General features: G+C 39.1%; 1 protein-coding gene across 2 annotated transcripts in view; it reads left to right on the top strand.

Moving 5' to 3' along the window:
* LOC135254729 (adhesion G-protein coupled receptor F1-like) overlaps positions 1 to 21,844 on the top strand; it is a 38,203-nt gene that overhangs the window by 14,174 nt on the left and 2,185 nt on the right. For both annotated transcript variants that reach the window (XM_064335170.1, XM_064335162.1), the window contains exons 5-14: positions 12,364 to 12,519; positions 14,114 to 14,217; positions 14,547 to 14,605; positions 14,714 to 14,838; positions 15,052 to 15,258; positions 16,390 to 16,614; positions 17,000 to 17,155; positions 18,283 to 18,467; positions 18,709 to 18,903; positions 20,345 to 21,673. In XM_064335170.1, coding sequence (XP_064191240.1) covers positions 12,364 to 12,519; positions 14,114 to 14,217; positions 14,547 to 14,605; positions 14,714 to 14,838; positions 15,052 to 15,258; positions 16,390 to 16,614; positions 17,000 to 17,155; positions 18,283 to 18,467; positions 18,709 to 18,903; positions 20,345 to 21,673 — 2,741 coding nt within the window. The remainder of the gene's footprint in view (positions 1 to 12,363; positions 12,520 to 14,113; positions 14,218 to 14,546; positions 14,606 to 14,713; positions 14,839 to 15,051; positions 15,259 to 16,389; positions 16,615 to 16,999; positions 17,156 to 18,282; positions 18,468 to 18,708; positions 18,904 to 20,344; positions 21,674 to 21,844) is intronic.

The following is a 21,844-nucleotide window of genomic DNA, read 5'->3' as shown; positions in this document are numbered from 1 at the left end:
AGCTTCCTGTTGCATTTCCTTCACAACAGCTAGAGTGGGCTGCGAATGTAATACCACTGTTGGCGCAATTAACACAGTCTTAATGGTTGCATTTTTTCAGAATACCCTTCCACCCAATCCATGCTAAAAACCTGTCATTCCTAAGAATGTCATCATTTGTCCCACTGTCTGTGGTTGCAGAACTTGCATTATTGTCTCCAACTGTTTATATTTGACATTCTCTTACCGCCAGCCGTGATTACTCTTCCCAAGTACTCCACCTCCTGAGAGCAGAGCTGCAGCTTCTTCCTGGACACCTTGTGTCCCCCCTTCGCCAGTTTTTCCAGCAGTTTCATGCTGTCGCTTATGCACTGTTCTTTTGTGTCTGCACATAGTAATAAGTCATCAACATATTGCAACACCACACTTTTGAGGTCTAAACCTTGTAAATCATCCTTTAGCACTTGGTTGAACACATGCGGCGAATGTTTAAACCCCTGCGGCATTCTGTTGTACTTATACTGTTGGTTTTCAAACGTAAAGGCAAACAGCTCTTGGTTTGTTCGGCCAACGGAACGCTGAAGAAAGCAGAACACAGATCTATTACTGTAAACCATTTTGCAGTGGGAGGAACATTGGTTAATAACGTATGAGGATTAGGTACTTCTGCAGCCATTTCCTGCACTACATCATTTACTGCTCTTAGATCATGCACCGATCTCCATTTTTCCCCATCTGCTTTTCGTACAGGCAGTAAAGGTGTATTATATGGAATTTGCGTTGCTCTAAGCACTCCCAATTTTAACAGACCTTCTATGGGTTCTCACTCCCTCCACTGCTTCTCTTTTTAAAGAATATTGCAATTTAAATGGACCTCTACAGCCTGGTTTCAAGTACACTTCAACCGGGATTGCCGATTTCACCTTACCTACATCAGTGTCATGTTGCGACCATAGTTGGCTTGGTAATCGGTCTAAATGTTCTTCTATGCCCAATTTTTCTCCAGATTTCTCCCGTTTTGTACCCTCTTCCCACAGTACCTCACCAGTTGGGGCTTTCCCCACATCTGAGCACTTACCATAATGTTGATCATAGTTTGATCTTCTGTGCACCAAATTAAGGGGTTTTCTGTTGGCCTGAATTGGAGCTCTTCTGCTGTCTTAACCATAGGTCCTAAGTCCTTAGCCTGATATCCTGGATTGATTTTCAACGTTATGTGTGGGGCCGCATGCTCCTCTTGAAACCACTGCTCAATCCATGGGGTCCTTACTATGTTTAATGCTGCTCCTTCCTTTCCTATCAGGAGCGCAGTTGACACCAAATATTGTCTTTCTCCTTTTCCCTCACTCCACTCTCTTTCTAGATCTGGGTTCTGGTAGGGATCAAATCTCATTGTGCAATGTAAGTCATACTCTGGCTCAGTTGCCTGCGGGATCTGAGCCTCAACATATTTTTGCCAAGTGCTCCACACTTGGTCTTTTACTTGTGTCTCAATATCCCCTACCCAATATACATTTGCCATGTGGTGGTTTTCACTTCTCATATAGTACATTCCTGTTAAATCTATGCCTCCTTCTTCACAGTTTAATTTCAGTCCTAAGGCCAGAATTGCATCTCTCCCTAGAAGACTTACGGGGGAATTTTTGCACACTTTTGCTTTTACGCCTATTTTTATTAATACCGGTTTTGTAGTCGGGCTTATCATTGTTTTCCCCGAGAACCCTACTGTTTGAATAACTTCTCCCGACAGTGGCAGATGTGAGGCATATTCTTTCCGAATGCATGTGCATGTTGCACCAGTATCTATCATCATGGGGACAATTTTTCCGACCAATTTGTACATTTATTATAGGTTCTTGTTCTGGCCCGTTTGTTATCATTACATGCTGTCCTACTCTGCCTTGGTTCTCTGGGCACCCCTATTGGGCACCTTGGTAATTTACAGGCCCCCCAGTCTGATATGGGGGCCTAGCCTGGGGAGGTGGGGCCAAGTTGGGGTAACCCTGCGGTTGCTGAGGCTGAATTGGTACCCAGGTCCCCTGGTTACCCGGGTACATCCCTTGTGTTTTCAGGCACCATCTCTTTATGTGCCCCTCTTGACCACATCCATAGCAAACTATGGGGCCCTGTCTCTGTTGGTTGGGAAAGCCTTGTTGGTTCCAATTTCTATTTTGCATGTTGTTATTCTGATTCTGCTGCCCTTTCCACTGATTCTTTTGACCACCATTCCCTGGCCCTCCCCCCATTTGGTTCCCACCCGGTTGTGGTCCCCCCCCTTGCATATTACCTTGCATGGCCACTGGGTGAGGGATGCCGGAGAAGTTGTAGATTACCGTCGGCTATGGCGCCATCGGGCTGCTCCATGGTTCGGGCGCGGGGGTGGCTTCAAAGTCAAAGAACCCATTGTCCATATTCTGTATTTTCACAGATGCCACTTTTTTCGCCTTTCTCTTTATCCAACTCTTTTGTTTCTCTCGCCTTTCAGCTCCTCCAGCTGCAACTGCAGTAGTTTTCTTTGAATGTCTTATGTTTAATCTTCCAGCTTTTTTCCCTCTTTCCGCTGCCTTTCTACAGCGAGCACCACGAGATCCACAAACTCTCTGTGTGTCACGTCTCTTTCAGTTATCAGCCTCCATCTGCGCAACTGCGTGTTGATGTATGTTGCCGGTGGTTCATTGTCTTTTAACGGCAGTCCCGTTAAGGTCGTTATGTCTGGTCGTGCGGGATACAGGGCTCGCAGAGCAGTCCAAACAACCCCACGCACGTTATCAAATGGCCCACCGTCCACTGCTGGAGTTTGCGCATGGTTTCTGTCAAAGCCAGCCTGCTCAAATATATCCAGCATTGTTTCCATCCCCACAACCTTTCCTAGGAGAGCCTTCAGGTCCCCCACAGCCAGGATCCGGCCTGACGTCTCTTCCTCCAGCACCCTGATCCAGTGGCTCGCCCCATTCTGCAAATCAGGGAGATTGGTTATTACATTTTGCATATCCTGGGTGGACCAGGGAATGTATCAGGGTGCACCACCTTCCCTAATCAACAATGGCGCTACGGTTTTGGGGGCTTCAGCATCATGGCTACATTTTTCTGCTGCTGGGTAACGTTGGGTTTGCAGTCTTTTTCTTACTGTTTTATATCGCCCACCTATGTCTCCCCCCACCTGTGCCGACTCTTCTTCCCCGTCTGACTCTTCTTCCTCTTCTGCCTCGCTACCACTCGCCTGGCTTGCCCCACTGTTACTTGCCCCGCCTTTTTCTGCTGGAGGGAACTCCTCCTCCCCTTCCTTATTATATTCTAATTTATATTCTACTTGGGGATTTTGCTCTTTATTTGCAGTGCCTTTTGCTAAACTTGGCTTATGCTTATCTCGGGAATCTGTTTCCTTGGTACTTTTTGGCTTTGCTTTTTTCAGCTCTTCCCACGTGTTATATGGGAGTTTTTCCCATTTAGTGTTTTTCCACCCCGAAGTTTCGCGTTTTTTATGTGTTTCCCCATCTCTTTTTGACCCCACCTGTTCAGGCTTTTGGCGCATTTTAGACGCTTGCTGTTTTCTCCCAGTGTCTCTTATCCAGAGCGACTTACACAACTTTTACATAGCATTTTACATTGTATCCATTTATACAGCTGGGTATATACTGAAGCAATTTTGGTTAAGTACCTTGCTCAAGGGTACAACGGCAGTGTCCTACCCAGGAATCAACCCCGCGTCCTTTCGGTTACAAGCCCAGTTCCTTACCCACTGTGCTACACTCCGTCCATCTCTTTTGCCTTTTTTATTAACCGGCTATGGTATTCATCATACTGGTTATATCATTCCTTTAAATCCTCCACTTTGTATTCTCCCCTTAGCCTTGCTACCCTTTCTTCTATTTCCTCCCTTTCATTCTCGAGACACGCTCTATCTATCCCGAGCTGTTCTCCATCTTCCTCATGTTCTACCCACCCGTGTATCTCAACTTGTCCTTTCACTACTGGACACACTGTCGTTGCAGGTGGCGCTTCAGATATATACCGGGCATATTGGGTACAAGCCTTTCTCCTTTACCTCCATATGTCCTGGTAACTGTGGGGCATACGGAGGAGGAGTCATCATTTCGCTGTGATCTCTACATATCCCTACACCTTATTCTAGGGAAGCGGACCTGAACCATCCTAAAATTGCTTTTTCCTGTTCTCGTTTTAGCTTTCTTTTTTCTGACTTATCTCCTGTTCTGTAATTTGCTATTACTCCTCCCATCTGATCGTATATTTCCCTATCAAACAAACCCCCTTTAGGCCATCTTATGGCCATTTTTTTAGCTCTTTTTGTCCATTTTTCTGATGTATTTTCTATCTCCTGTTTACATTTAGGATATATTCCCGCGATTATCTAAACCGGCGTTTTCTGTCCATTTTCCATTATTTTATGCTTCCCTTAATACTTTTATTGTATTAATTATCTATATTTTATTATATATTTAACCTTTATTTAACCTTAGTTTAACTTAGTTTATCAATTTTCACCCTTCTCTTTTATGGTTGTATATACACATAAATCACATTTTTTACCTCAGTTGCCTCAATACAACGTTATATCTGCTCAAGCACAAGCATCTAAGCATCAGCACAACTTAACAGTATTTTACCTTACCAACAATTTTTCTCTTACTTTACACCTCAGAGGGCAGTGTTTTTTCCAAAAACGCTTTTACCAGAGCTCTTGCAGGTGGCCCTTCTTGGGTTTCTCTCCGCCCAAGTCTCTGGCACCTCGTTTTAAAACAACAGCAACAGTTTAAACCATCAGCAGTAACAATATTTCCAATATCAATTCTGCTTCAATCATACTTTTCAACACAATTTATGAAGTCCTTTCACTCACACCACACTCAATTCACTCACGGTTCACTGCGCACGTTTTCCGGAGAGCTTGCCGCTTTCTTCCCCTCAATTTTCGGTGTTAGTTTCCGGGTTAGTTTTACGAGAGGATTTCACTTCCGGCGTCAGGGAGAGGAGGTCAGAGGGGACAGCGCCCCAATCCGAAACATGTAGTTAAATACTCTCACCTCTTGATAAGCTGGCCAGCTTTTAAGGGGCTAGTACCCTCTGCCTCCGTCTCCAGGAGCCGGGAGCTTCAGCAATCCCTTTCTCGTATCCCGGACGAGCCCCCAAAATGTAGTGTCTAGGAATCGACAGAATTAAAAGTCTGTGGCAAACACGCCTGCCACAGGCCACCGAAGTGGCTTTCCTTGGGGCCCTCCGGCACAGAGACACAGGGAGATGATGTTCAAGCAGTCCAGATTTATTTGCAAGGGTTTGGCAAGATGGTACAGCCAAATGAGCAGATGTAAAACCCTGTCATGACAGAGAAGGCTCCCCTGTGTGGGTGGGGATGGCAGATTTAACCTGTGCGCACTGATTACCTCAATACGCACAGGTGCAGCCACCCCTGTTCCTGGGCCCAATTAGCCTGGCCAATTATCTAATTCATAACCAATTATCTAACTAGCCAGGTCTAATTAGCTTGACCCAGGGCAGGTGTGGCTGCTTAAACCAGCCATCCCCACACCACAAAGTCCAATCTCTAATTTGTAGAAAACAATTTCACGAGGGTAAAGTCACCACAGCAGCAAGCTCTTCAGAAAAGTCAGACTTTATTCGCACAGGTGCACAAAGCCGGAATTCAACTCTGCAGAATTGAACCTCGATTGTCAGTTTTACATCCATTTTATACACTGTGCTCCCCATAACTCCCCCTAAAACATTCCTTAAAACATCACCTGACCTTCTTGGCACCACAATGATTTCTTGTTCTTAGGTGATAACATCATTGTGGAAAATTACCCCAACTTTCCCTTAAAAAATGTTAGTCTTTATTCTGTATTTTTCCATTAAGAATACAAGTCACAGCCTCCTGTAATTTCCCATTGTATTCAGGTCACATAGGGGTCACTGTAAAATATTAGTCTTCTAGCACATTTATTAGCAGTTGATCAGTTTGAAAAATATAAGTGTATGGTTAACATTCAATTAATGTTCTTTGCTGAGTGAGTAAGTGTGGTTTCTAAGCCTTCTCCATTCTCTTGCTTTTTTTTTCTACAGTTGATACTGTGGTTTCTTGCGTTTCCATAAGCTCTGCAACTAATGATACAGGTTTATTGGATTACATATTGATTACATGAGTAAATAGTCATACGTGTGATGCACTTTTAGCATGGAGCATCGAGAGTTTGGAGGGACCAGTCTGATCAACATTGATGGGAATACCCTAACTTTGACACGTGATGTCATTACAATCATGGGGAGTCCCAAAATTTTCCTACAATAACTCTGAAACTTTGAATAAGGTACATTACTAAAAAACACAAAAATCTAACACTACACTCCAGTGTAACATGGACTGTGACTGATTTCTACAACATAAACTCACCTCTACTGCAATCCTTTCATGGTCCTCTGGACTGAGTGCCGACACCTCTTTGTTGGCTGAGAGCCACTTCTTTGCTCAACCATGGAATGGAGAGAATTTCTGCAAAGGACAAAGAATTTATAATAATAGTAAAAGAGAGAAAGTGAATAATAATAATCATATTAATAACAGGAATACAGCTATTACCTGATCTTTTGTATGTCCTGTTGGAACTGCTGGATGCACCCATTGATATGGACCGAATCTATGTTCTTCTTCTGCAGCTTGGCATAGAGGAGGTCCACATGTGGCATGATGTGGTGAAAAAGTTGCAGAAAGAACTTAAAATCCTGATCCTCCAGTAGCATAGCAAAGGCTCCTGCTTCTCTGACAGTATTGGGGTCAAAGTCCCCTGAGTCTCGTATGCTTTCAAAACAGTGAATGAGGTCCTCTCTGTGCTCAAACACAGTATTGATGGCACGGCTGTGAAAGTTCCATCTGATGTTTCTGGATGTTGGCAGTCTATGGGCCACTACTTTGTCAAGAACACCTGTCCGCTTGGGTGATCTGGAAAAAAAGCTGGCAAATCCACTAAGGTCAGAAAAAAATATTCTCACTTTGGATATGTGAGAGGTTATCAGGTTGAGCTGATGTGCTTAGCAGTGGATGTAGTGGGCATTTGGGTACACATCTTGTATTTTTCTCTAAACACCTGCAGTGGCACCCCTCATCACGCTGGCTCCATCATATGCCTGGCAGATGAGCTTACTTTTCTGATCCTCAGGAAGGATGGCAGCAGGACGCTGTTTTAGTGCTGTAGCAATGGACTCAGCTCTAGCTGACTGCAGAGGGATGAACTCAAAAAATCTTTCCTGCACGTTGTTTTTGTCATCAATGTAGCGCAGCACAAGCACAAGCACAAGTTGGGGCTGTGTGGCAATATCCATTGTCTCATCTGCCTGGATTGATAAAAAATCACTGCTCTGGGCTTCTTTGATGATGTGTTCCCTCACAACAGACAACATACAGTCCAGTAGCTCGTTCTGCAGTTTTTGAAGTTCCCTTAAATACAGTGGCGTTCTCAAGGTGCTCTTTCAACGCTCCATCAAGCGAGGCATCAAAATTCACCAACCCACGGAATATCCCGAGATTATCGGAGCTCTCACTCTCATCATGGCCACGCAAAGCCAACTCAAAGGCTCCACAAAATTTCACACAGTCTATTATTCTGGACAGGATGCGTCGATTTTCTGTCACCTCTTCGTTGTGCCTTCTAATGCCAATCCTGTAGCCTTCATCTAGCTGTTCAGCACTGCTAAGCCTGCCAAAAAAATTTAGCTTCATACAATTGTCTACATGGCTGCAGCTACTTTCGTGCTGTTTGCATTTTTCAGAAAGATGTTTTAGGTCTTGTACCCCCATCGTTGTCCACGAAGCTTCGGTGCCGACACTTTGAAATAGCAAACAGGGAAAGCAATAAAAGGCATTACTTACACCACATCCAGCTAGCCAACTCCGTTTGTCATAACGAGCGGGAGAAGCCCCGGGTGTAAGCTCGTCCTCAATCACACTGCTGCTGAATTTGTAAATTGGGTCGGTCCGGTCCAAGCTCCTTTACCTTCTTTTTTTCTTCCAGTGAACGCCTTGTGAAAGGGTGTTTTTGTAATTAAATAACCAAATTTTCTTTGATTTCCACGGTTTCACTTGAAGTTGCCATCTCTTGAAAGTAGCAGTCAGCTAGCTAAGAAGCAGGAGTGACGGTCGTGCATCCATAGTTATATTAATGGAGGGTGTGAACATGAAAGATAGCGTTGAGAATTGTCCAATCACACTAGATCAAAAAACATAAAAACAATACCAATTCGCTGCTAACAAAAGTGAGCTGCGCCCCGTGGAAAATCTGAAGCAACCAATTAGAGAGCAGCCTCAGGTCACCTGCTTGCCAAAAGTTGACGGACTTGCATAAACACTCATTTGGCTGGTGCCCTTCACCCAGGAAGTACGTGTATTCGCACAGAAATTAACCAAATACAATTTGGAACGGTGGAACCCATTTTTAATTAATGCTGACAGGCGCTGAGAGACTACCAGACGCATTGTACGAGTAAACAATTTTTAGGGGGGGGCGTCGCCCCAGCGTCCCATATTAACGAACCGCCACTGGTCCTCACCTCTGTAACGTTATTTGTTGTCCTCCGTGTGTCCATACATCTGTATCGGTGGTTATAGCTGTGTGTCATTAGTTCCTACTCATGCGTGCAGAATAGCATCCGTACGCGATAACTAGATTAACTAAAGTAGGCGAAACGCTAACATGTTAGGGTTAGCTAAAGTAACATTAGGTGATAAAGCTGTGCTTAAAAATCAAGCAAGCCCACTAATTATGCTGTTCAAAAAAAAAACCTTTTTCCATTATCTGTTTTAACCTGTCACCATTCGACACAGCTAGTGTGGGAGTGGCTAGGCTTCTCTGCCCATAGCTACTCTATGTTACCAAAAGTATCTGGACACCCCTTGGTCTGGGTCTGTTTTTCATTGTTTGGGCTAGGCCCCTTAGTTCCAGTGAAGGGCAAATACTAATTCTGCAGTATACAATCACATTCTAGACGATTCTGTGCTTCCCCAACAGTTTGGGTAAGGCCTTTCATGTTTCAGCATGACAATGCCCCCGGGCACACACAGCAAGGTCCATGTAAAAATGGTTTTGTCAAGAACGGTGTGAATTTAGTTTTATAAAATACTTAAAATATACATTTAAAATAAACTTGTACTCAAGTATTCTGTACTCAAAAAATTAACTTATGTGTTATTTTTTTGTAAGGGAACATTTGATGCAAGACTGGTAAGACCATACTTCTGTTAGTGGTGGAACCATTGATAAGCCCAAAGGTGTGCTGATAGCTGATCAGGTGGGTAGGCCTACTAGTGAGTGAGTGGGTATACTCTTTGATGGCTTCTGGGCTGAGTGGTGAGTGAATTGTCAGAAGAAGAGATTAATATTTCCGAATTCACATACCTGTCACCATTACTGGAATAGGTCTACATTTTCTTAGCTGATTCCAATGTCGACTATCACATCCATTTTTGTGGAACCTTTCATAGGGTGGAAATAACTTTCCTTTCATGCATCCAAAATCAGAAAAACGATTTCCATGTAGTTTTTGGTAGTTGCCTAAAGAACTTTTGACTGCCTGAAGAACTATTCAATAACTATTTTTTACTCTCTCATTTCTCTGGGAGATGTGCAATCTGTTAATACGCCTGAAGACAAAACACTTCACTTTCTTTACCATCAATGAGAAGGGATGGGGCAGTGATTAACCCAGTACTCACGCATTGACAGTGTTTGCAGTTTTCTTCCACCAGTTCTCTCGGGCCTTGGCAGCAGCAACTGTGTTGCATTTTTGATTGATGATGCTACTGTACTCTTCATATTTTGACATGAGAATGACCTGCTCATCTGCAGTGGAGTATGTGGCTCTTGCTCTCTCTATGATTCTGTGCAATTGGCTTGTTACAAACACAACCCCTTTTTTGTGAACAGGCACATACACTACATTTCCATGTACATTTCAGTTTACCTTTACATGTAGCCATCCTAGAAAGTTACATATGTTAAGTGCATTTTATTGAATTGAATAGGCTATAATGTCCTGGTTTTCATTTTTGTTCTTTTTTTTGTTTAATTCCAGCACTTTACTTATAGGCTTAACTAGGAAAATAGAGCACCTATCACTCATACAAAAAAAGCGAACAACTTCAGATCCACAATTTTGAAAAACTTCAGCTTTAACAATGCTTTTTTGTGACTCTATTGAAAGATTAACATTTTTACTTAGATTTCATGATCTATAATGAAGCATTTCTACCCACAACACAGGCAACACTCCTTAAATTGAACACGTAAAAAGGAATTGTTTCAAATTTAAACTGAATTAAATAAGAGCTAAGTAGAACTGAATCAGAACTGAATCGAATTGGAGCTGAATCAAATCGAATCGTTGCATTTGTAAGAGTATATTATTGTGTGGTATCATACAAAATGTATCAAGATGTGTATAGAACCTTCTAAGAGGGAAAGATTAACACCTCAGGCTATATGGAACTCATTCACACTACAATCAAGACCTTCCTAAACATAATACACAGCCAATTCCATGTTAGTATGGCCCTTTGTAAACTTCTCAGCATATTTCCAAATATGTAGTTACATGCTAAAAACTGGCATGCTGCAATCAAACCAATAATAATAATAGACGTTGTTTCTTTGACACCTTTCAAATACATGAAACAGAGAGATACAGAGTTGATGCAGTTTTAAAAGACACAGAAAAAAGTTCACAAGTGTTTTTGTCTTGTAATAAGACTTAAAATGTAATATTAATATTTTTTTTCTCTCAAGTAGAAAATATTAGCTTGTTTTACATTATGTTTTTTCTTGACAATTTGACATATCCTTACCCCATCTGCAAGTCTTTTTGTCTTGTTTAGCAAAAACAGAACAGGACTGTCTGAATATAAAACAAAAAATACTTCAAGATTGATTTTTTATTTATTTATTTATTTATTTATTTATTTATTTATTTATTTATTTATTTATTTTGCAGTGCATTTTGAGTCAGTTGTAATCTCTATATACTGTGCTGTGGAAAGCCAGAAAAAAAGTGTATTAGCATGATCTAGTCTACATGAGACAAATTTGTGAGTTAATGTTTCAGCATGTATGTCATATTCTAGGTATATTACAAAGGTGGGAAGTTTAATAATGCTTATTATCAGGGTTTCAATTGTCATTGAACGCAGGAGAGTGTCGCCCTTGTTAACCGAAATTGTAAATCCCTATTGTAAAGCTAGGCAATTCTACATAACGAAAGGCATTGATTCCAGGAAAGGGAATGTCTTGCCAGAACAAAGCAGCTGCTTTAATGTTCAATGTCATATCGGCAGCTTGGAGTTGAAGGGGAGGGGGGTTATGGAGAAAATGTTACTATCTCAGTTGCTAGCATCCATCAGCTCTGACTGTAGTCTCTTTAGAAGGCTCAAGTCCTGTATCTCTAGTTCCAAAAGACAGAATGCATTCTGAGGATACAACATTGCTTGAGTTAATAGTTAGTAGGCTACATTATTTCCTGAATCAAGTTGGGAAAGCTATATATCCTGACAGTGATATGTAACATTATGTCAATAATATATATTTATTCAAAGATGCAGAATGTTAATCAAGTTCAAGTACTGTTTTATGCTGAATTTTGACACTCAATGTTTATGTAGTTGGAATATCTCCCTTGTAGAGAATCTCTGCTTGAAACCTGTTGATTAAACATTTCAGCTCTTTGAAGTTGAAAAAAGAGGTATTTTTTGGTGTAGAAATTTTTTCCTTGATGTTAAATTTAATTTGTCCTCAAGATTTTAGTTGAATATGATGTCTAAATCTGACGTTACTGCAACATTACTGTGATTCCGAATACTTTAAATAAACCAGTACAGCACATGTGAAAGCTTTTACTTAATATCCTTTATGGCTCATGTGTGATCGTACAACTGCAGGGGTTTATGATTGGATTGTTTACAAAAGAACAGTATTCTTCACAGATCTAACCTCTTAATTTTCCTCCAGATTGATGCATTTAACTGCTAAAATATACAAACTTTTCAAAAGTATACAAAAGTTTGTTTAAAAGAATAGTAAATTTGATCTCTGCCTTGAAAATGATTCAACTGAGAGAGCTTGAATACTTTTTTATCTAAATTTAAATAAAAACACACATGTACGTACCAGTGAAAAACCTCTTCATATTAAGAAAATACTGACAAAAAGATAGAAAATGAATTAATAATTATGAGGGTGTCATTTTCTTAATATTTTCTTGTGGGTTACCGTGAAAAATTAGTGGATTCATTAATATGTTTAAATACCTCTTTTCTAAATTTAACCAATTTGGAATTCACCTTGTGTGTAGTGTGTGTGTGCTTGAATTATTTATCCACTTTTTCAACAGAATGCAGAATTGACAATGATAAAACAAACTGCACCTGTAAAGGGGATTTTATCTGGAGTAATGATGTATGCAGTTTTCATCCTCACTGCTGCACTATGGAGTATTGCATTATGAAAACTGCAAACCTTACACCTATGTGTATACCGAAATTAAGAGGTACTGTATTACAAAACTGCATCGGCCACCATTCAGTGAGCTTTATTTCTGTTTCTTTTCAGGTTAATAATACATTAATAAAGAATTAGAAATCATCCTTCAGTACAGAGAATTGTAGGTTTTTGTTAAAAAAAATGTATACAGTATTGTGTGGCGTTTGTTATATGATAGTAAAGAATTACCATGTTTTTATTTTGTAATAAATAGAGGGTATGCATTGACATCACTTTCCCACCGGAATCCTGCAGCGTGGCTGCCTTTAGTAGAGAAAACTGCGGGAGTAAAACAAACGATTATCTGCTTAAATTAAAGGCAGTTGGACTCGACAGTTTTCCTTACAACTTACCAAAGAATCAGTGGTCCATGGACATTCAACAAGAAATCTAAGCTTTTTACAGACTGCCGAAAGCTAAAGAAAAGAGAAACAAATGGATCGCTGCAATTTGCAGAAACAACTGGAATCCAGGCACCGAAACGTGGATTTGCGGTTGTTATTTTGTGTCAGGTATGTTGGATTTTTTGGGTAAAATCATACCTTAATTTATATGCTTGGTTAGCTAACACTATCTAACCATCCCCCCTTTGTTTGTAGAACACAAGGCTCATCATCATGGACATTTTTTTATAAATGCTGACAAACTTTATAGTTACACAGAATATAAATGAAAGATGCTAAATATTTAATTGATGAGTAGTCAATACAGTACATAACTTAAGGTATGATTTTACCCAAAAATCCAACATACCTGACACAAAATGTCAATTGCAAATCCACGTTTCGGGGCCTGGATTCCAGTTGTTTCTGCGAATTGCAGCGATCCATTTGCTTCTGTTTTCTTTAGCTTTTGGCAGTCTGTAAAAAGATAGCTTCAATTTCTTGTTGAATCTATTTGTACAGTCAATCGCACAACAGCTCTTTCCCATTTTAGATGTGTTTTTTGTGTTTTTGCGGCATTCAAGCTGAACGCTAACCCTGCCAGTCAGTAAGTGTAACCACAGTGACTTCCACTTACTGTGACGTCATGTGCATACCCTCTATAGTATTAAAGGCTTGCTTGTGGGATTACGTTCTCTAAGATGCCTACCTTGACTGTCACTCCATCGAAGAACTACTAACAGGTGTCCCACAGGTTTCAGTTCTTGGCCCTCTCCTCTTTTCTCTCTATACCAAGGGCCAGATTTACAAAAACTTTTTTTAAACTCTTTTCGGGAGCAGATAGGATGCATTCTGTCCCAGGTACATGCCTCTAACGTATCAAATAGGCACAGGGGCTGGAAGTGCAGTATGCATGTCATCTACCTGAATCATTGCAAGGTCCACTTCTCTCCTTATTGCATATGCATTTAAGGGTGGATCGTTAATAATGGATGGAGATATAAGTGTGGCTGTTTATGTATTCTGTTGAATTTACTAAAGGTCACACAATTAATGAGGGTCAATTTATTATTATTATTATTATTATTATTATTATTATAGTGTGTAGCTTCAATTAATTAATAATTTGAATGTCCTTATTTCAGAACAGTACTCTCCCATGCATAAGCAGAGATGCTTTTGAAATAATGTTTTTTTCTAACTTCGACTTATTTTCAGTTACTGTCACTGGATCCATTACATTGCAAGGAGAATATCAGAATGACCTGGCGGACAGCAACAGTGAAATATTTAAATTCAAATCTGTGGAGCTCACAAACTTTGTATGTGAAAACTTGAAATACATCAGAGAACAGTAATAGTGCAAGAACTGTTCTGATTATACATGAATGTACATCACATTTAAAACTGTAACCAAATGTTTCTCAGAACCTTTTTTCTGGTGTTTAGAAATCACACCCTCAGAATACACTGGAAGCACACATATCTATTTATAAGAGTCTATTAATTTCATTTCATGCTATTTCATTGCATTTCTTTGTTGCAATAACTACTACATGTGAACAGGTCCTGACATGGTAATTGTCTATAATGATAAAAGCATAACACAATTCAAAATATAAATTCTGATTATTCTGTTCTTATATTTTAGCTTAAAAAAGCTTTCAGCGAATTGAGTGGGTTTGACAGTCTGGCAATCACTCAGTTCAGGTAAATATGAAGAAAGATTTAACAAGTTGTATATGTGCTAAGAAGCAAATATACCTCCTAACCAGTTTTTTGGCCCTTCCCTTTCCATTCTTTTTATCTTAATCCAAGGAAAGGAAGCATTATTGCAGATTTTCAGATGATTGTGAATGCTCCTTTTACATCAAATGACCTTTCTAGCAAAACCAGGGTTTTAAAGGAAAATTTGACTGCTGATATCTTCTTGGAAACAAAAGGTAAAGCTCTAAATTTAAGTCAACATTTTTGTAATTACAGTGCCTTTTATTAACAAATAGTTTATACTTTTCTAAAGCTGCCTGTGTTTCTTGTGATATTATAATGATTTACACCTCTGCATTGAATGCCAAGCAAACAAAGTTATCAGCCACTTTTTTCATTTAGAATTTTTTTAAAAATAAGCGGACTATGATATAATTTTCTTCCCACAGGACTTGTAATAATGGAAATGCCAAACATGCCAGTATGCTTTGGTTGTGGAATAGAAATAAGCTGTGAATTTCAGGAAGTGGTAGATAGCACCTGGCAGCTGAGGAAAGAAGGAATTGTTAAAATTGTAAATGGAACCGAGGTAACTATTAAAGCCAACGGTCGTATAAGTAATCTCAGCATAACGAAGGCGTCGGCCATTTGGAAAGGTATGTCAGTGACATCCCACCTTTTTCTGATCAGGGATACAAAATTGTACATTTTAAGAGAAATGTTTAAAAACTAGCAATATGTTTACAAGATAAACAAGGGAACTAAAATGGGGACAGGGTGTTACTTTAACCACAAAATTGATTGGGACTGGTGTTGGAATATTAGAAACGAATTAACTGGAAACTCATACACAGTACATTTGAAATGATCACAGTCCAGGCTGTCCAATGCAAGTAAGATAGTGACGTTAGTGATGAACACCAGACATGACTGAACATTGTACATGGTTGTAAACATAGTAATTTTAGTTTGCTCCAAACACATGCTCATTAACTGGAATTATTTTTGTGAGTTACTATATTTTTGGTACATGTTAACAGCACATTTGAAATTTTCAAGTGCAGCATTTTGTCTATGTAAAGGTAATGTGAAAATGTGAACTATCACTCATTTGGAGGGTGCAGATGCAAAACGACATGGCATTAGAACAATATGTTTGCTCTAATACTAAAAAAACTTGCAAAATGCTGACCTCACTCAACATTAGTAAGAGTAAAAAATGCACGAAACAAGGCCAAACCCAAACATTGAGATTGGACAGCATGATATTTCATGGTGTACTAATATAAAAAGTTATAAAGTTATTATCAATGTATTATTGATCATTGTGTGTGTGTGTGTGTGTGTGTGTATGTGTGTTTGTGTTTGTAACATTTCAGTCAATGTGCTCTGCAACTCCTAGTCACTTATCTGAGAATTAAAATAAACTATGGACTGTATCCAAATCAACATGTGTTATTAATTTTGTAAATAAAATTAGTGGTAAGTTAATGTTGATGATGCTTAACTTGTGGTATTGATTAAAATGAACAGATGAATATGACTGTGTGTCAAAGTTAAGGAAAAATGTTGAACTGAATTGAATCCAAGCCTATGCAAGATAAAGATTTCAGAAATTATTTATCTGACTTTTAAGTGATCATATGTTATGTGTTGGGAACATCCATACTTTGGGATGCAAGGTGAAGTCAGAGCCTGTCTTTAATCCACAGGACATCAGCATTTTTACATTATAGCAATATTTACATTATTGCAATAGATGTAAGTACTTGTGTTTTTTCCCCAAGGATCCTATGAGTGCATCTTTCGGGTGAACAATATTGACCACAAAGCCTGTAAAGAATTGGATATAGCACTCTTACCAGAAACAGTTGACAAAATTCTTGACCCACAATTCCCAGACTGCCTTGGAAAACCGGACAAAATGCAGGATAGCAAGATCACATACAAAATAAAAAACGATAGTGAAAATTACATGGTATATTATGGCAAGGAAAAAATTACACCAATAGGTAAGATGACCTTTATTTGTGACATTCTAAATCTACTGTCCATGTCTAGTCCCTTTCTCATCCACTTTGACCATCAAAGTGCCTAACATGAATATGTGAAACACATTTCCTCATAAAGGTAATATCCAAGCAGTACAGGTAAATACCAGAGTTTAAATATTTTATATATTTAAACTCTGGGGAACCTGAGTAAACACAAAACACATAAATATTTTAAAAGAATTTCATTGATTTATTCAAAAAATTGTATGTTTTAAAATAGAATTTATGTCTTTTGATATACACATACAGAATATCCTCATACAGAAAACTGATATATGTATGCCCTATAAACTGTATCTGATCACATATTACTAATCATTGTTGCATACTAATCTCCCTCCAGGCCAAGGAAAAAATAATGTTTCATCTGATTTCATCATTTATGAAGTGAATACGAAGATTAATTGCACAACTGACAAAGACCCTGTTGTTGAATTACTTTTTAAAAACAGATTGAATAACACGTTACAAGTCAGCGCCACAATCCCTGTGATCCGTCGTAAGTTTTTTGTTTCTGCTGAAGATTCTCCATGCATGTTTAGTATGAAAATAATTTGCTGATGGGTTCTTTGTTTACACTCCATGGTGCAGCACAAATATTTTTACGTTGGTAGGCTTCTCAGAAATACATGACATGGCCAAAAGTATGTGAACACACAAACATCACATCCATATGTGCTTGTTGAAAATCACATTCTAAAACCATTGGCATCAATACGGACTAAGGGGCCTAGCCCAAACCATGAAAACAGCCTCAACATTCAGGCAGCTAGCATTCTCCTGGCATTCGCTAAACCCAGATTCATCTGTCATACTGCCAGATAGTGAAGCACAATTCATCGCACTGCTCCAATGGTGGTGCGTGGCTGTGGCGAACAGCCCTTGTGCTGACGTTGCTTTCAGAGGCAGTCTGGAACTCGGTCGTGAGTATTGCAACCAAGGACAGACGATTGTTCCACGCTATGTGCTTCAGCACTTGGTGGTCCGGTTCTGTGAGCTTATTTGGCCTACTGCTTTGGTCCTAGACATTTCCACTTCACAATAACAGCACTTACAATTGCCTGGGGCAGCTCTACCAGGGCAGAAATTTGACAAGCGGACTTGTTGGAAAGGCGGCATCCTATGATAGTGCCACATTTGTAGTCACTGAGCTCTTCAGTATGACCTATTATACTGCCAATGTTTGTCTATGGAGATTGCATAGTTGTATTCTTGATTTTATGCACCTATTAGAAATGGGTGTAGCTGAAGTAGCCGAACCCACTAATTAGAAGGGGTGCCCACATACTTTTGGTCATGTAGATTCAATTATGAAGGACTTGGCTGGAGCCAGCCATCAATTTGGTAGTTTCTTTTTTTATCATGGTTCTTTTATGTAATGATACCTAGCACACAACTGTACTTCAATCTCATGTAATTCAATCTCATTTGAAGTTGATAAATGATTTGGAGTCAGCAACCATACCCTCATCACCAGCTTTTTGTTCTCCCCCCTGCCAATAGTTTGTGTTCTTACTGCATTTTGTTCAAATGTTCACTAAAAAGTAGTTTGATGAATCCTGAAGCCATGGGCACATGCACCGCACAAACCCTTTGGGTCAGTATTCTAAATTGTTTTCCATTTAGAGACACCATATTGTGAAGCAGACAAAGAGTGGCCCAAAGCAAAAAATGGATATAAGGCAACACTTACATGCAGTGATGATAATGTTGGTCACAGAGAAAGGAACTGTTCTGATTCTGGACAATGGAAAGATGAAATATCATACTGTGTTAATTTAGAACTTCACTCCCTCCTTCAGGATGCACTGGTGAGACACCCCAGCCCCGTTTAAACAGCAAGATTTCGATTTATGCATGATTAAAAACATATTTGGTGAGAAAACAAAGGAAAAGAATTGTAAATTTTGAAGGAAACTGTTTACTTTGTTCAAAAACTGTTGTCTTTATTTTGATTTCAGAAGAACAAATGTGCCACACAACAACAATTTTGCTTTCACCTTTCGTAACTGAATGTAAATCAAATAAATTCACTTTTTGTTGTTGTTCCAGAGCATTGGAAAAGGACAAGGATCTGTTCAGGATAAAGGAGAGGAATTGTTTAAACGTATGAAAAATGCAACCAGCCACACTAATGAAATTAATACATATGCTAATATTAATGCAAGTGTGAATATTCTATCTGTGATGTCTGATGCTTCAGATTCGTCAATCATACTAAAGCCTTTAAAGTTTGAAACATTAAAAGTAAGTTTTTTCTTTTAACACATTATTCAAACTAGACTGTTGAAGTGAAGCTGAAGTTTAGCTGAATATATGCAAAGTGTAAATTCAATTTATGGAAAAATATTGAGGTAGGTATGTTGTGTCCAGATTCAACTTTGAATAACAAGGTAAAACATGGTTGACAATTGTTTTTGAACCAATTCATAACTAGTAAATTCAAAATGTTGCATAATGAAATTGTAAATCATGTAGAATAACAGTATTATTCAAATTGATTGACAAAGTATATTACTGTCAGACGGAATCTTGGAAATGGTCATTAGCTACCTGATGTGAACAAACAGGTTTAGTCAGTCCTTGTGAGATTTTACAGGACAATATTTATAGAGCTGATTTATTGTTTATTGTGAATCTGACTGATGAGCTTTAAATATGTATCCTTGTGCAAGAGTTTTCAAACTTGGTACTGGGGACCCACTATTATTCTGATGTCAGTTCCAACTGTAATTGTAACCTTTAATTATAATTGGTTAATTGCTCTTAATTAGGTATCTCTAATGTCTATTGACAAATTTGCCACCTTATTTATATAAGGGTAAATCCTTCAATAGCTATGCATGCCATTAAGTATAATGTACCATATTCATACCCAGGGCCTCTTAATAAATCTTAATAAATGAATGCTTTCATTTTGTGTCATGTACTAAATGGCCAATGATTACTTTAGAAAGAGGTTGGATTTTAGTTTATACACCTTCTGGAGAAATCACAGTAAATTGTTGAAATTCTTCACAGCTAGTTACTAACAATTAACAGTAAAAAAATAGTAAAAAAGAAATAGTTCAAAGACAAAGTAAATGACAATGAGCCAAACTTTCAATATGATAGAGTAAATTTAAGTAAAAAAGGAAGTAAAACTGAAAACCTAAACACAGGCAGACCATGTGGCGCAGTCCATCAGGCGGCCAACTCTCTGGTAAGGGGTTTGATTCCTCACCATGGCAGTTTCTATCCTGTGATCACATCACTTTCTGCAACCCCTTGTCTAAATAAAGTTATAAAATGAATAAGGAGGGCAGTCAGTCCATTCTCTGTTTTAAAATCAAACCTAAACGCATTTTAGCAAGGGATTAGCTGTGAAAACAATAAGCTTATGCTCTGAGACCCCCCAGGACCACGTTTGAAATCCCTGCACTAGTGGGATAAAATAAATATTCTGTAGTTTCCAAAGGCCATTATCAAAAGGTTTTTGCTCTTTACAACATGGCCATAGAAAAGCTGAGGCCCCACCAAATGACAGCATACAAATAGAAAGATAGGTAAAGGTAGCCCATAATGTGATAAAACCTCTGAATAGCACTGAGTCAGCTTCCTTGTAAAGGCTGTGTGTATGTGCATATGTGTGTATGTATCTGTACAGTATGTTATAAGCTCACTCAATAGGTATTCTGTTCTCTTTCAGGATGTGTTACATTCAGCAAGCAATATGCTGAATGAATCGCTGAACACGTCCTGGACACCAAAGAGTAACAGTGAAACTAACTATAACCTTACTGCTACGTACCTTAAAGCAGTTGAGGGCCTATCAAATCAGACAAACATTACTGGAACTGACCTTCTAAACTACACAAATGTAGAATTTTTTTCCTGTCACTTCAGTATGTGTGATGTAAAAGTGTTCAATGTCTCAGTCTCTATGAAAGGTAGCAATATATCAGGAACAATGAGAACAATAGGATTTAAGAATCTTGCTGACCTCCTGCCGAATGACCAAATGAGTGACACTGAGCCCAGTAGCATTGTAGTGTCAGCTACATGGGAAAATCAGTATCAAAAATCACCAGACATCTCACTGACCTTTTTGTTGAACAAAAAAAGACCTCGCAATCACAAAGCACACTGTGTTTTCTGGGACTTTCTGGGACAGAAATGGTCCACAACTGGCTGTGTCTTGAAAAAGACAAATCTGGAAGACAAGGTAGTCTGTGAGTGTAGCCACTTGACTTCATTCTCAACACTCATGTCCAAATATCCTGTGCACCTTCCATTCTTGAGTGAATTAACCTACATAGGCCTAGGAGTCTCAATTTTCTCTCTCGCCATCTGTCTTATGATTGAGCTTATCGTATGGAATTCAGTTGTAAAGTCAAATATAGCACATTTCCGCCACATGGCACTTGTTAACATCTCTCTATGTCTGCTTTTGGCAGATTGTTGCTTTTTAGCCAACACTACCACAGGGAACTTGTGTCTAATTTTAGTGTTGCTGAAGCATTTCTGTTACCTGGCCATGTTTTTTTGGATGCTGTGCCTGAGCATAATGCTTCTTCACAAACTAATTTTTGTCTTCCACCAAGTTAGGAGGAAAGTGTACCTGGCATTCTCATTTAGCCTTGGCTACGTCTGTCCTGCAGTGATCGTGTTGTTCTCATACATATACTATGACAATGGCAAGTTAGGCTCATACTACAATGATGACTGCTGGTTGAATTATGATGGGATCTTGACGGGATCAATCCATGCATTCATTTTGCCTGTTGGAGTGATCATTTTCATTAATATCTTTTCCTTGGCGGTGGTAATCTCCAAACTGCTGCAACCCTCAGTGTCTGAGGGAAACAAGGGTGATGAAAAGGATATGGTTAAAAGCATCCTGAAAGCAGTGGTCTTCTTCACACCCATTTTTGGAATGACATGGATTTTAGGATTCGTAACAATGACAGTTGACCTCGCAGATGGAGTGCTTCCCATAATCATTCATTACCTGTTTACTCTCCTGAATGCTTTTCAGGTACATCACACCCACCACTCTTTTTTTATTGTTGTTGCAAATAGATACTAGTGAGATACATAGGCAAATGCTTGGATTTGATCAACAAATTACCTTGATAAGTATTCAGATAGTTTCACGCACAGCATGGCAATTTCCATTTTCCATTAAACAAAAATTTGCATTTAAAAA

The sequence above is a fragment of the Anguilla rostrata genome, chromosome 1 (assembly GCF_018555375.3).
Source record: "Anguilla rostrata isolate EN2019 chromosome 1, ASM1855537v3, whole genome shotgun sequence".
In the NCBI taxonomy this organism is placed as follows: Eukaryota; Metazoa; Chordata; class Actinopteri; order Anguilliformes; family Anguillidae; genus Anguilla; species Anguilla rostrata.
The sequence above is the reverse complement of the archived record's forward strand: the minus strand, read 5'-3'. Positions and strand labels throughout refer to the sequence as shown.